Below are 15,556 nucleotides of genomic sequence, written 5' to 3' on the forward strand. Positions count from 1 at the left end.
AATAAATGTGTTTAGTTCCGATGCAAAGACCCTATAAGTGAATCAATATTAACGCCAAAATGTGCAATCTATAATGACCTGACAACAGTATCGTAACTATATCCTTTCTTAATAAGTCTATTCAAAGGTTTTATAACTTAGTTTCTGAGGTGAATGCTGACATTTTTGTGCTTTATAAAGAATATTTCCATGAAAAAATGAATGTGAAATACCTGAACGTATAAGAAGTCTGCATGTTGAGCTATATTTACGAATGATGACCACACAATTATTTTATTTTACTTTTACTGTTAAGTCTGTTTTTTGTTATATCTACTTTACGTGACTCTGCATTTATTTACGACAAAATTATTTTCTGTGCGAATTTCAAACGCGCAATTTTAACACCCGTACTGAAAACCGTCCATCCTTGACGGGTAGACTTTACATAGATAAAATAAGTCGTATAAGAAAAGCAAACTGAGTATGTTAAATTTGATGTATGCCTTTTTGTGCTTCTTCGTTACATTTGTTGTTTTTGTAGTGTTATGAAGATGATAACACAATATTGACTGCTGTACCCCTATTTTGACATTTTTTATGTTTGTTTTGTTCATGCATAGTTGACAATGTAATGGAATTTGAAGCGACTGTCATAGAAGTGAGAGGTTTAGCTAGCTATAAAACCAGGTTCAATCCACCATTTTCTACATTAGAAAATGCCTGTACCAAGTCAGGAATATGACAGTTGTTATCCATTCGTTTGATGTATTTGGACTTTTGATTTTGCCTTTTGATTTTGGTCTTTCCTTGTTGAATTTTCCTCGGAGTTCAGTATTTTTGTGTTTTTACTTTTTTTCTTATACCGATGATTAAGTTTAGTAAATGTTTTGACTAGTTTGTGATAACGAAATCCCTGGTGTAATATGTTTTCAGTAATACATAAATTTCTCTCGTTAAAATCTAAAACATTGTTACAAACACGAGCGAATCGTACAAGTTGAGATATATAAACAACGTAAGATGGTGACAAGGGAACGTCACCATCTAAAAATGGATAATTAACGATAGGAAAGGAAAAATCATCTCTTTTATCATACATTTTAGTATTAAGCTTTCCGTTAGTGATATAGATGTCAAGATCGAGGCAAGAGCAGTGGTCATTGTTAGTATTAGCTTTATTTAAAGTAAGTTCAACAGGATAAATTTCTTTGGTATACATACTGAAGTCGTCATTATTGAGAGCCAAAATATCATCCAAATATCTAAAAGTATTATCAAATTTGTTTATCCGATGTTGTTTCAATGGGGTTTTGTTGATTGTTGTCATAAATTGTAACTCATAGCAATACAAAAACAGGTACATTTTTTTCATCGGAATGCCTTAATATACTTCCCTTTTTTACAATAAACACTTCGACCTTAAAAGAGATATTCAATAAAACTAACTCCTAAAGAACTAATGTTAACTTGAAGTTCAACGAACGATAACTCAATTGATTGTCGAAAAAGTACACCAGGTTTTTTTTGGTATTTGATTTCGAAATCTGTCTAACATGTGCGTGTGTGAAATTCGGTCAATTGTACACTGGACCCGAGTGGGTAAACTGTACTCTTAAACAATCGACATGTCCAGTAAAACAAAAGCTATAGAGGCGCGTTCGTTTGGCGTTGTAGAATGTATAATAATTACTCATTCACGTCCTTTAAAATTGCCTTAATTTAGGAGAGTTCCTCGTCCTCAGTATGCATGAAAGATGAACCATTTGACGTCAAGCTAAAAAAATCAATCTTTCATTTTTAATAATGTGCTTCTGCACCAGTGTCATGTTTGAGTTTTTCCTTAAAGTTCAGTTAGTAATACGTATATATTGGTGTACATAAAAACTGCATCCATTATTTTTAGTTGTGTATTTGAAAAAAATATTTATAGGTTTTCCTTTTTAGTCGATCACATCAAAATCCGTATTGCTTTTTTACACATATATCTTTCCTGTACTGATATATCATCACATTTATTATATAATTTCTGTACATATATTATTTATAAAAGTCATATAGAAATCGGAAATTATTTTATAGGGACTTCATAGTTTATCAACACACTCAGTACTGCTCAAACCTCACCGGCATATCACATCACTTTTCATTGCATACATGTATACTCCTTCTCAGAAGGCTGTAACTGAAAAAAAGATATTACAATTCTTTTAGTTAACACACCGATCTAACATATTCCATCTAATCTTATCTTATTTTATTTTAAAATTGTATTTGTTAAGAATAAAACTGCTTAACTTATGCCCATGCATATAATAAAATCCGTTGCCATTATCATTCCAATACTTTATGTTGTACAGTTGTTTTCACTAGTCCGTGTCTGTCTATTTGCTGTTTTGTTATAAATAAAGCAATTAATATTGTTCTCGTTTTTGAATTATTCAGCAGCATTTGCAAGCACATACAGACATAGACGTATGTAGACGATAAATATGGGAGTCTAGTTCAAACAAGTAAACTTTACGTGTACAGCATGAAGACTGCACTGCTGTAATTGAAGACCTTTTGTTGACCTCAAAATGTCTTCTTTGTTATGTCGTTGAACTGCTTTCTCATTGCAAAAAAAATAAATACTGGATCATCTAAAGAAGGAAATAGGTTTTGCAACTAATTTTTACGGTTTATTCTTATGTTGTGCTATTTCAGTACTGTCAAATGTAAGCGAATGATTAAGAACATAAAATCGCAAATGTTTTACATCCATTCTTAGTTTATGTGACCGTACGAAGAAAGGTAATTAAATGGATGTCGATGGTTTATATATATATGTATAAGTATTTATTTTTTCATAAATATATTTTTTTATAAACTAGGGCGATAGTTTTCTTGTTTGAATTTGTTTCACATTATATTTCGGGCCTTTTCTAGCTGACCATACATAACGAGTTTTCGCTAATTGTTGAAGCCGCACGATAACTACATTGAGAACTTTCTGATTTCCTTACATATACATTATGTACAGTACCTCTCTCTTGTAATTCCCTATCATCACCAATGGCACCGTCATTTGTGAAATCTATGCTTGCTTCTATCACTTCCGCTTCTATATACACAGACGAGTGTTTGTCTTTATCCTTTACTCTTGCTGTTGAAGCAGACGATACACTCGAACTATCTCCGTCACTCCGAGATGATACTGGTACCGCTGTGGATGGATTTGTCAGTGATGAATAGCGGATACCAGATGGGTTATGACCTCTCTGCCAGAGTGCACTATCGTTGTCAACTACGTCAACAACGACTTGCTGATTATCTATTACTACGGTTCTCTGAAATAAGTTACATATGTTTTAATTATTTTCTTTTATTTAGTTTATACCCCCCAAAAAAATCATGGTGAACAAACTGCCAGAATGCATGAGTGCCAATGAGACAACTCTCCATCAAAGTTGCAATTTGTAAAAGTAATTATAGATCAAAGTACGGTCTTCAACAAGGAGCGAAGATATTTTAGTATCTTAGGTTACATTTTCATAACTAAACTGCATTTCCGCATTTATTTCCATCAACAATTTTGCTTAAAAATGGTTTATGGTGTCAATACTGCGATAAAAGCTTGACGGTTTTACCTTTTTTCTTTCTATTGCAATGAAGCAAACTTTAATATAAGCAAAAGTTTTATTCGTCAGTTTCGTGTTTTGCCTCCTTGAGATGTTGGTAACATAAGTTTCGCACAACCGCTTACCCAAGTAAAAGATATACTTGTCGATATGGCATTGCACTAAGTTGTGCACTCTTTTATATATCATACGATGGATAACACTGAACAACAAAAAGTGGCGCGATGGGTGTTTTTTTTTTTACGTCGCTCATATTCCGCCCTCCTGTTGTAGTAAACATACTTATGTTAAAGAGTTATCGATGCTTTTAAAACATAAACTTTTAAGTTACTACAAATACTTAGTTCCTGCGAAACATTAGATTCATGGCTCTATATTGAATACTTGACCATTGGAATTATTCATCAAATTGGAAACTGGGAAGTATAGACACTTGTCTCTAAATATTTGTTTTCAAAATACCTTAATATTATATACAAGGAGATAAAACGACCAGTGACAAGTGAATGCCTCAATGACGTTAATTTTAAAACATAATTGCTCAAAGGAGGTGTATATGTATATAGTATTACAATATTACAATGTGATATATACATGTATGATGTATGTAGTCACCCGCGAACAAACATTGCATAGTATGATGTGTGTAAGAGATGTGGACTAAAAACATCCCCTTTATCAAGTTAAAGATTGTCCCTAAAAATCATATACTTACAACTTATATATATATATCAGGTTCAAAGTTTCCGTAATAAAAATATCAATTTATCAAAACATTGTATAGCGAAAATAAATACCAAGCACAAATTATAGAAGTCTTACCTGCAAAGTTGGTACTTCTTTTACTATATACCTGATAAAAAGTAAACAGATACGTTTGTTGAATTATAATACAAAACAATGAGTTAGGATATTTGTTACATCATACATATTCTATCTAGGTTTCCATTACGATACAAGCTTTCGGTTTAAATTAGCGTCTGACTATTATAAAGCCTTAACCATCCTAAAATGGGCTATTATGTATATCCGGTTCCCGTCCCAAATACGTACATGTTATCTGGTTGTGGATATATAGATATAATAAAATACATGTTACTTTATTTTAACGATTGTTAGTGCTGATGAGGTGAGTTTCTGTAATTAACTACAAATGTACATGTACACCAATTACGCTCGTTACAGTCGATATCAATGAGTGTGTAGCTAAAGATAATATCTTTGTTTAGTCTGCTTTCTAGCTGAACCGTGAAGTCATTATTATGTCAGGTATACCCTCCATTCGAAGTAGCCTAGTCCTACAGACTGAGATAGATTACTCATCTGTCGGACTAGTCTACTTTTAAAGAAGGGTAGTTTACCTAACCTAACTATGACATCACGGTTCAGCTATCAAGCAAGCTAATCAAAGATATTACCTTTGCCTACACTGTCATTGAAATCGGCTGTAATAGTATTCAACGCATGAAGCAACAAAACCAAACCGGCCTAAACAGAAAAGAAACATTACACCTAGTGCGTAAACACAATTCAGTAACTGAAAATCTATAAACGCAATGTTTTATTTGAATCATAAAAAGTAATTTAAGTCCAAAACGTTATGTCAATAATGACATTAAGACTCCCAATACTTAAAGATTATTCATAAAGTTAGTGTAAGAATTCGACACGAACTGATCAAGTTGGGTTGTTTTAGCCAGAATTCTAAATGATATTGGGGGGAAAACACAAATCCTCGCCATTAATGCAAAAATATGGACCAACTTGAACACGCTTCCACTGTTTTTTTGTTTTTTTGATTTCTATTATTTTGTGACCGTGGTGCCTAAGAGAATCTAGTAAAACTCAAATGATACCATCAAGAAAGTATTATGGCTGTAATACATACATGTATGCAACAAGCATTCATGTTGTTCAATGCAAGTTCTTGTTTACTTGACGTTATTCACCTTGGACAAATAGTATGAATGTATGTACGAAAAAATTATATTTGTATTGAGAAAAAACTTACCCATTTGGATGTCGTAATTCTGCAAATAAAAAAAAATATAATTATATACATGGTTAATATCCGATGGTGTTTTAGTACATGTTACTGATCATGAGATTCTTCATTTTAATACAAAATCAACTAAATTATTGGAAATAATAGGAGCAAAATATTCTTCATTTAGTAGTGTAGATATTAATTCAAGATAACCTATGAAATACCTACTTGACGGATATGGCTTTTTGGGCAAAGCACAGTGACTCCACTTGCAGCGATACCAAATTTAGTTACCTGGTTACGATGAAATAAAAAAAAACTTGGTATAACTGCATGTCAATGACACAAATGTCATTTCCAAATCAAAGGACTCATTTGTGGAATTACAGATATCCGTACGGCCAACATAATTATCATAAGTAAGGAAGCTATAATTATAGAAACCCCTGGATGAACAAATATCAAGCAATTCAAAAGAGAAAACAAACGGTTTAATTTTATACTGTAACAGTAAAGGCTATGACAGGCAGCAAATCGCGACAGTAACTTGCTTACAAACTCTTTCCTTAGAATACGAAAGGATGAAACATTTTTGTGATCGCTCACTTGTTCTCTTACGTGGTGTAGCAACAAACCCTAAGATCAGTCGGAGAGGACTCTGCTCGTGAAATCCTTGTTTAAGTCTGTACTTTTGTACATCTTCTGAATGGTGTCTTTTTACATTCCAACATTCATGTTCACATGAATAAAAAAACAAGGATAATATAATTGAAAAGTAATTCATTATCGTTGAAAAACTTTCTCGCAGTAACATGGAATATGTTTAAAGAAAAGTGGGACATATGCTAATTAGACACAGAGGCACACACAAAATACAAAAGCATCTAGAATTTTACATAATAGACGGTTTTCAATTGCTACCCATATCACATGTCTGATAGTAAAATTTTGAATTTTGACCAAATCGAAAAAAAAAAACTCATCATAGATAGCAGGATTGAATTTTGTATTTACGCCACACGCGCGTTTCGTATACAAAAGACTCATCAGTGACCTTCGAATCCAAAAAAAGTTAAAAAGGCCAAATAAAGTGCGAAGATGAAGAGCATTGATGACCACAATTCCTAAATGTTTTGCCAAACACAGCTAAGGTAATCTATTCCGGAGGTAGAAACGCCTTAGTATTTCAAAAATTCAAATGTTTTGAAAAGTTTATTTATAAATATGATCCAAAACATAGTCAGTAATCAAGTGTCTTCCATTGATTAGAAGATTAACTTTTATATTATTTGGGATGATTGTTTCTGTAATATATGTATGCATATGATTCTGTTTTAGAATTTAAATATACACCCAACAGCCTGTCTACTAATATAATGTATTACCTCTGCGCCATGATCCAGGTATCTGTGGGCGTGTCCTGTGTAAATTATTCATTTCCATATCCAAATCTCCATTTTGTTTATCTTTTATTGCATGTTTTTGTTTTATTTGTTCTTTCATCTGACGCTTGAATCTTTTTCGTTTCTCTAACTTTGCTAATCTTTCTTGTTTTATCCATGCTCTTGGAACCTTAAAACGTCCCCGTTTCAACTGTACTTTTTTATATGCATCTCTCCTATTAGAAAACAAGAGTAAAAAGATGAACAATTGCGTCTTATTAACATGAATATATTTTATATTTTATTTTATAATGAATGTATCAGCTATACTAAATTCCACAACAAAACAGTGTTTTCTTTGATAAGTCCGTTCATTGCGTGGTATTGTACCACAGTGCTTAAAACGACAACACAAATTGATTATGGAAAAATTCTTGCAACAGATGCACTAATGATCGTCTTTAATAAATCTCTATGTACAGTTTTGGTTTCTTCGTTCTTTGTTTCATTTAAATATCAGTTTACGAGTAGATAAACCGGTATGTATTGCCTGTATCCAACTAGTTTCTTCCATTTTAAAATTTTTTGTCTTGATACGTTTCTTTCCATCTTTTCAATGTTAAGAGTATAGATTTGTTCTTCAATTTTGATATTATGAACCGTCTTTCTTCATGTTCCGTTCAAGCAACACAGAAAAAAACAAAAGATATTCGGTGGTCAACTTAATTTTAATGGTGTTATCCGTAGGAAGGTATTTATGTGTGAAGGTCTCAAATCAGATAACCTTAAAAACAAACAGCAGACAATTACATATCTACCATAAACACACTAATGTCCCAATTAACAAAACTATTAAAAGATTAAACAAAAGTCAACAATGACGCGATGGCTAACTCCAATAGAATTGAGAATGGAAATGGGGAATGTGTCAAAGAGACAACAACCCGACCATAGAACATACAACAGTAGGTGGTCACCAATATGTCTTCCGAATGCATCGAGAAATTCCCGCACCCGGAGGCGTCCTTCAGCTGGCCCCTAAACAAATACATATACTAGTTCGGTGATAATGAACGTCATATTAAACTCCAAATTATACACAAGAAACTAAAATTAAAAATAAGACTAACAAAGGCCAAAGGCTCCTGACTTGGGTCAGGCGAAAAAATGCGGCGGGGTTAAACATGTTTATGAGATCTCACCCCCCCCCCCCCCCCCCTTTACCTCTAGCCAATGTAGAAAAGAAAAAACGCATAACAATACGCACATTAAAATTCAGTTCAAGAGACGTCCGAGTCTGATGTCAGAAGATGTAACAAAAGAAAATAAACAAAATGACAGTAATACATAAATAACAACAGACTACTAGCAGTTAACTGACTGCCAGCTCCAGACTTCAATTTAACTGATAGAAAGATTATGCCTTCATCATATGAAGAATTATTGCGGTAGTTCAATAATTTGGCCATGCATTTACATATCTTTATTTTAAGATTCAAATCACCAAACAATTTTTTTTTTTTTAGATTTATTGAATATTTGCACAGAACTGATGTTCTTTCTGATTTCAAAATGTGAAATGAGGTGTCACTTCATGTTTCATGTTTACCATCGACATGACCGACGTGGACGGTCAGGCGACCGTATTTATCTACATTATATACTAAAGAGGGTTCAACGTAATTTAGATAAACAGATACGTATACTCTTATGAAATGCGTAAATGAAAATTACCAAATCGCAAAAATTACAGCTGCTAATATCACTAGACAGAACAGAACCCCAGCAACTGTTGAGGCTGCTACTACTCCGGTAAATGAGTCATCTTCACAAGCAATACCTATGAAATACAAATAGAATGCGCCTTTGAAATACAAAATGTTGACAATTTACTATAATTTTAAGTACACGTACAAGTAACTATTAGATAACTCAGAGTTATATACACCCGTCATAATTTGTTGAACGGGATTGTATTTACAATGCAATATCAAATGCATATCATTTTTATATCCCAATAATTAAATATTGGGTTTTCCACAAACTTTCATAACAGATGCATACGTTTGTGCACTTCAGAACATGTAGTACACTTTTGGTTTAATTTTACGTATACATTTTAATGCTTCGATTGTTTATTAGTATAAATTGGCTAGGAATGTACGCCTCGGTAGTCTTATAAATGCCAATTTATTCAGAAGCACTTAATATGATCTAATTAAATCCATATTTTTATCGCTTACTGTAGCTATTCATTTGAAAAGAACATCACCATATAAAAAAAAAATATATTATTTGAAATTTTGGCAGTATAATAAAAATGTGTTTACATGTGTATATACATGTTATTATTGCTGGAAAAATACAAAAACAAAGGATATGAGGTATATATCCAACATGACAAAGATCAGTCAATGAGCAATGAGCAACAAAAAAAAAAACATTAAAAAAAAAGATCTGCGCTTTTATTGCTGTTCTTCATCTCAAAGTCAAAATGAGGCATTCAACACGCAGCAAATAAACTCATCAAAGATACCAGGACTAAATTTTGTATATACGCCAGACGCGCGTTTCGTCTACAAAAGACACATCAGTGACGCTCGAATCCAAAAATGTTAAAAAAAACCAAATAAAGTACGAAGTTAAAGAGCATTGAGGACTAAAATTCCTTAAAATTTTGCCAAATCCAGCTAAGGTAATCTATGCCTGAGGTAGAAAAGCCTTAGTATTTCAAAAACTCTAAAATTTGTAAACATATAATTTATAAATATAACCATATCAATGATAATTCATGTAAGCACAAAAAGTGCTGACTTCTGAGCTGGTGATACCCTCGGGGAAATAAATCTCCACCAGCAGTGGCATCGACCCAGTGGTAGTAAATAAACTCATCAAAGATACCAGGACTAAATTTTGTATATACGCCAGACGCGCGTTTCGTCTACAAATACTCATCAGTGACGCTCGAATCCAAAAATGTTAAAAAAGCCAAATAAAGTACGAAGTTGAGAAGCATTAAGGACCAAAATTCCGAAAAGTTTTGCCAAATCCGGCTACGGTAATCTATGCCTGAGGTAGAAAAGCCTTATTATTTCAAAAATTCTAAATTTTGTAAACATATAATTTAAAAATATAACCATATCAATAATTAATGTCAGCACAAAAAGTGCTGACTTCTAGGCTGGTGATACCCTCGGGGAAATAAATCTCCACCAGCAGTGTCATCGACTTTCACCTCACTGCAAGTTTAAGACGACCCCTAGACAAAATTAACGTGGACAGGAATGAGGGCCAAGAATAGGTGGTGTACGTCTTATTCGAATTTTAGTAAACTAACTGTCCTAAAATTGATAGAATGATGTGGAACTCAAAAGAGAAGTTATCTAAAAAACAACGTTTGAAGTAAAGAAGAGCATAGATATCAAGCATACATATAAAGCAGGGGCAACATGGTACCCGTTAATATACGTATTGATTTGAAGATCTCAATAAAGTCATTTTAAAATGGCCTGCTTTCGAATATCGAAGTGCTATATACTATACATGCTATATAGAGAATAATACATGGCAAAATCCGTATCATATGTCGTATCATCCCGTGACATCAATATCAGCCCAAGGGCCCTTAGGCCCGAGGGATGATACTGGTCGAGGGTGATACGGCATGTGATACGGATTTTGTCATGTATTATACGCTTTATCATATATTTCAACAGAAGAGTAATTATATTATATGAACTGTTTTCTGATCAATAGCACTCAGTCTGGGTTACCTTCAGTTCTGCTTTTGTCTTGTTTTAAAGCCTTAAACTAACTGTTTAATTATTTATACGAAGCACCTGGGTTACCTTACAATCTGTTGTTTTAAAAATATTTTGTTTATTATTGTATTTATTTCAGTGTTTTGTATTTTTTATAGTGCATTTATTGTGCCAAAAAATATGTTGTGAACACTTGATGTTCGTGACGTCACATACAATACGAACTATTGACGTTCGTGACGTTACATACTAAACAATGACGTCATTCCAAAAAATTAACCTATTTTGAGAAAAAAAAATTTTAATAAAAAAAATAAATAAAAAAAATGACTATGTAAAAAAAAAAAAAAAGTATGCGATACCGGTTTTACCATGCGATACGGGGTATGCGATACGGGTTTAGCTATGCGATACGGGAGATGCGATACAGGGTAGGTGATATAGACTGGAAAAACGAACCTTTATTAGATATACAAAATAGCTGTATTTTGTACTAAATATATGATAAATGCAAATATCACAGAGGCAACATGGTACCCGTAAATGTATGTATTGATTTGAAGATCTCAATAAAGTCATTTTAAACAGGCTTAATTTCGAATATCGAAGTGCTATAAATTATACATGCTATATGCAAATATCACAGAGGTATTGTCAAATTTCCTGTGCACTTTATGTTCGTGTTATTTAAGTCAAAACATAATACAAATGTGGTACTACATAAACTATGGTACTAGTTTTCGACTCTAAGAATTGAACGATGGACAGCTAGTGCATAATTTTTCTTGCTACCTGATTGGAAGATATTACGAGACGTGAATAATAAAAGTTTATTGATTGGTTAGGACAATCCAAACCTAGTAAATGTCCTTCAATCCCGTAGAGTATTGGATTTGTCCTCAGTCTCTATTTTAGCAATTAGATTTTACACAGTTAACCTTTATCTTTAAATAGTCGAATCTTCTGGGATAAACAACAACGTTGAACGATTCTACTTCATAACGTGTGACCTTACGTGTGTGGTAAAATTTGTTGATTGATGCACGTGGCTATATATTCTAGTAAATGAATTAATCTAAATAGCGAGACCACTTTCCATTTTCATCAGCTAAGAGACGAATAGCCCTTTTGGAAAGGCTAACGCTTGTTTGTATTTGAGCAATCAATTTAACATGAATAATATATAAACTTTATTTAAATGGGGGCGTTTATTAGTTGATCACCTACACATGGAGCTTAACTTTTAAATTAAAACCTAATGTGGTTACATTTTTACATTAAAATTATACACACCATATTATGCACATTAAGTGTGCGTAAAACTACGAAAAGCTATATATCATATTTAATTATCTATTATCAAAACAATCATATTATGGTATAAACTTGTCAATCTTTTGAGAAAGTAGTATGCCCTGAGCAAATTGGAAGTCCTTAGACATACATTATTCTTTGATGTAACTTAATTATGGCTTACATGAATGTGTATTTGATGCATAACTAGATGTAAACAAGTAAATACAGTGTGTATGCAGGTGTTAAAAAGAAGGCGGTTGTTTCGTTCTTCTTTTCCTTTGTTTTCTTATTTTTCACATTAATAAAGAGGTATGATGCGAAACCGGATGGATTTTTAGACATTTTTACAATAGTAATCAAAGGTACCTGGACTATAATTCAATACGTCAGACGATTACAAGATTTTTTCTGATATTACTTTAGATTTGCCTTAATTCCTTGGACCTTGACTCACGTGTTAATTATTCAAATCGTTCACAGATGACCTAAATATTCTAAATGTACAATTACTTTTTGTACAAGTACTGTTTCTGTATTCGTGATATATGTGATCCAAATTAACTAAAATTCTTGCATTATATTATAAAACAAAGTGTTTGCAGTAACTAATGTTTTGAATATATTAATTTAGCAGCAAAATTCAGCTAACTTAGTTCAATTCTGATTTTCTTTAGTTGAATTTACTAATTTCATTGTTGTAGCGTGCTGCAGCACCCTCTCCCCCCCTCTTTTCCCATTCTCGTCACTTCTAAGTTCCTATAATTTTGGCAACAGCTAGAAACTTACCAATTTCATGATGCTACTTCATTGATCAATTAAGAAGTAATAATCAAGACATCAAGATCAAGGAATGGCCATTGACTTTTTGTCATTAAACTTTTACTTTGAAGTACTCGAAGTACAATGTTTGTGCTCGAAACAACAAATCCAGTATTTTCATACTCATACTCTAAACTTTCATGACCGCAAGGACTGTCCATGAAACGAGACCGAGTAAAAAATAACAAGTCAGATATATAGGTGATTTTTTTCGGATTAAAGACTTGTTTAAAAAAAAATCGGTGCATCGAAATTAAGTGTAAGTGTCCTTGGGAGACTTATGGTTTTCCCATATTTTGGCCTTGAGCGTAACTGGAAACCCCGTTATTCCATTAATTTAGCATTTTTAAAAAATATATATTATTTGTATTGAAAAGAACAAAAGAAAGGTGTTAGTTAGCCCAACGTATCTTATCTCGCTAAAACATAATAAAAATCTTATTCACTGCTAATTGTTTGTGAAATTATTCCTTTTATCATCTTTTAAAATGTTCATGCGAGCGAATCGTTCTTTGTGTTTTATCACAAACAACTTTGTTCTTTTTAAATGCAACATTTAAATCTCAAACACTTAACTTGTAATGCGACCATTCAACTATATATATTTATTCTGCCTTTAAAAGAAAATTAGAATTTGATACCATTTTGCTGACATCAGTAATATTCATTTACAAGGAAGTTATCATATAAACTTTATCCACTTGTATCTGCATTACTTTTTGTCATTATTTTGTTTGCATTTGAATTAACAAAAATAATGTTTTTGGTGATTTGTTTCCTTCGTATAATTTCCTACAAGGGTTACTTTAATACATATATATTATAAACATGTCACAGTCACTTTGATCTCCTCCCGATCGACAGTTTAAAATCTTGCAAAATAAAGACGTAATTATTGCTTTACGGGATGTAAAGGTACGCAGCCACGACAGAATGGTAACGTTAAATCCGATGCCTCGTGAAATGAAAATGCTACGCTTTTTAGTTAACTTGAGAACCATTGCAACTGCTGTAAAGCAATATTATTTAATATTACCTTTATTTCCGTTTGGCAGTCCATATTTTCCTGACCTTCATCATTTTACAGCCTGCAATACTGTACAGGAACTTAATATTATCATAGGCGGATCCAAGGGACAGCCCCATCCCTTGTTTTGTGGGAATAAATTGGTTGATTATATAGGGAATCACTGAAGCATGACTGGAGCGGGGCCCCCTTATGTCAATCTGAGCCACCTCTTTTTTTAGGTCAGCCAGTGGGCCCACCTAATGAAAAGCACTTGATCCGCCACTGTTCATTGTAATTTGTTCTCAACAAACAACATGAAATACCTGCCACTGGACGTGAAGCAACCAACATCCGATAAATCAATCGATATGTCTAATTGACAGTTAACCCCCCCCCCCCCCCCCTAGTTTTGTGTAACGTTTACCCCTTGATCGATATTGTATTGACGATTTGGCCTTTGAGGAAATATTTTAAATCTTCAACTTTTCTTTGTTTCCTAGGTCATGCATACTTGGTTTTTTTCATCGTTATCTAATTAAAAATCATTTTGCCCATTCAAGTTTTTTATGTGTTTCATATGACTGTGTATTATCACGACTTTTGAACATATGATTCCTCTTATATTTATAGTATTTATGTATCTAGTTAACTTCTTTTAATTAATAAAAGGGTGTGGCATTAACGTTAAGTAAAAGTTTTTAAGTCAACTTACCTTGAAGAACGTTTAGAATTGTAAAAGCTGATAAAATCCGTTTAATATTTTCCATAATTCAATTTATATACATATAAACTTCCTCGATGAATTTATACAATAATTGGTGTCGCTTTTCTTTAATAACAAAAGACGTTAAGTCGAATCAAAATTTAAAATCTGCAGATTAAATTTTAAACCGACAATGCACAGGTGAATTATATTGTCATGTCAAATTGTACAAGTTTTAAGCATCGATAATGTCTATATTGTATTACTCCAAAAGTGGTAAATATTACAATTTTTGTACAAGGTCATGCTCTAGTGGCGACAGTTTACACACAGCCAGTAGTAATTAATACGCTAATTCATTACATTTTTAGTGCAGGAGAATCGTTTTGTTTACGCGTGTCACGAGATGTCGTAATATGGTAGTAGTGTAAAATGGGTGTTTAATTCAACTTTAAATACAACTTTTCGATGAGAATTGTAATACAAAAGACGATTAGTGACTCATTCAAATAAATGTTATGATAAAAATAAAATAATAATATCAAAGTTTAAAATGACAACATTCAATTTGATAGAATTGATCAGAATATTTTTATTCCATTAAAAAGAAATAAGATTCGTAACTCTCAAATTTCAAGGACACAAACTAAACATGTCTGCTTTCCAATCAATATTTCATCATTTTTAATGCATATTGTGCTAGTATTTGCAAGGGGGAGAGGTCTTTACAATGGTATTCGGTAATTTGTGGAGTACTTCCCAAAGGTTCTCAAATATATATGCCACGATAAAAGCGTTATTCTATTTACGAATATATATATAATATATTATTTTGACGTAAACGCAAATGTTTTAGATCAAAGGTTATTCACTAGATATAAAGGTGTGGAAGTCAACTCTTATCTTAAGACAAAACCTGTATACCTATCTCAGCAGATAGAAGAAAATCAATTCATAACTACAAAATGTAATTGTGGACCCTCGTTTTGCCCTTTATTAA

General features: G+C 32.5%; 1 protein-coding gene across 1 annotated transcript; it reads right to left on the minus strand.

The window, feature by feature from the left end:
- Positions 1 to 1,978: 1,978 nt before the first annotated feature.
- On the minus strand, positions 1,979 to 14,981 carry LOC134724628 (uncharacterized). Its single transcript, XM_063587768.1, has 7 exons — positions 14,566 to 14,981; positions 8,703 to 8,808; positions 6,972 to 7,204; positions 5,611 to 5,629; positions 4,422 to 4,452; positions 3,005 to 3,308; positions 1,979 to 2,164 (listed from the first exon to the last, which is right to left on the minus strand). Exons 1-7 carry the CDS (start codon positions 14,618 to 14,620, stop codon positions 2,151 to 2,153), a joined length of 762 nt encoding a protein of 253 aa, XP_063443838.1. The 5' UTR covers positions 14,621 to 14,981; the 3' UTR covers positions 1,979 to 2,150.
- Positions 14,982 to 15,556: the final 575 nt, after the last annotated feature.

This window comes from Mytilus trossulus, chromosome 7 (genome assembly GCF_036588685.1).
Source record: "Mytilus trossulus isolate FHL-02 chromosome 7, PNRI_Mtr1.1.1.hap1, whole genome shotgun sequence".
Classification (NCBI taxonomy): domain Eukaryota; kingdom Metazoa; phylum Mollusca; class Bivalvia; order Mytilida; family Mytilidae; genus Mytilus; species Mytilus trossulus.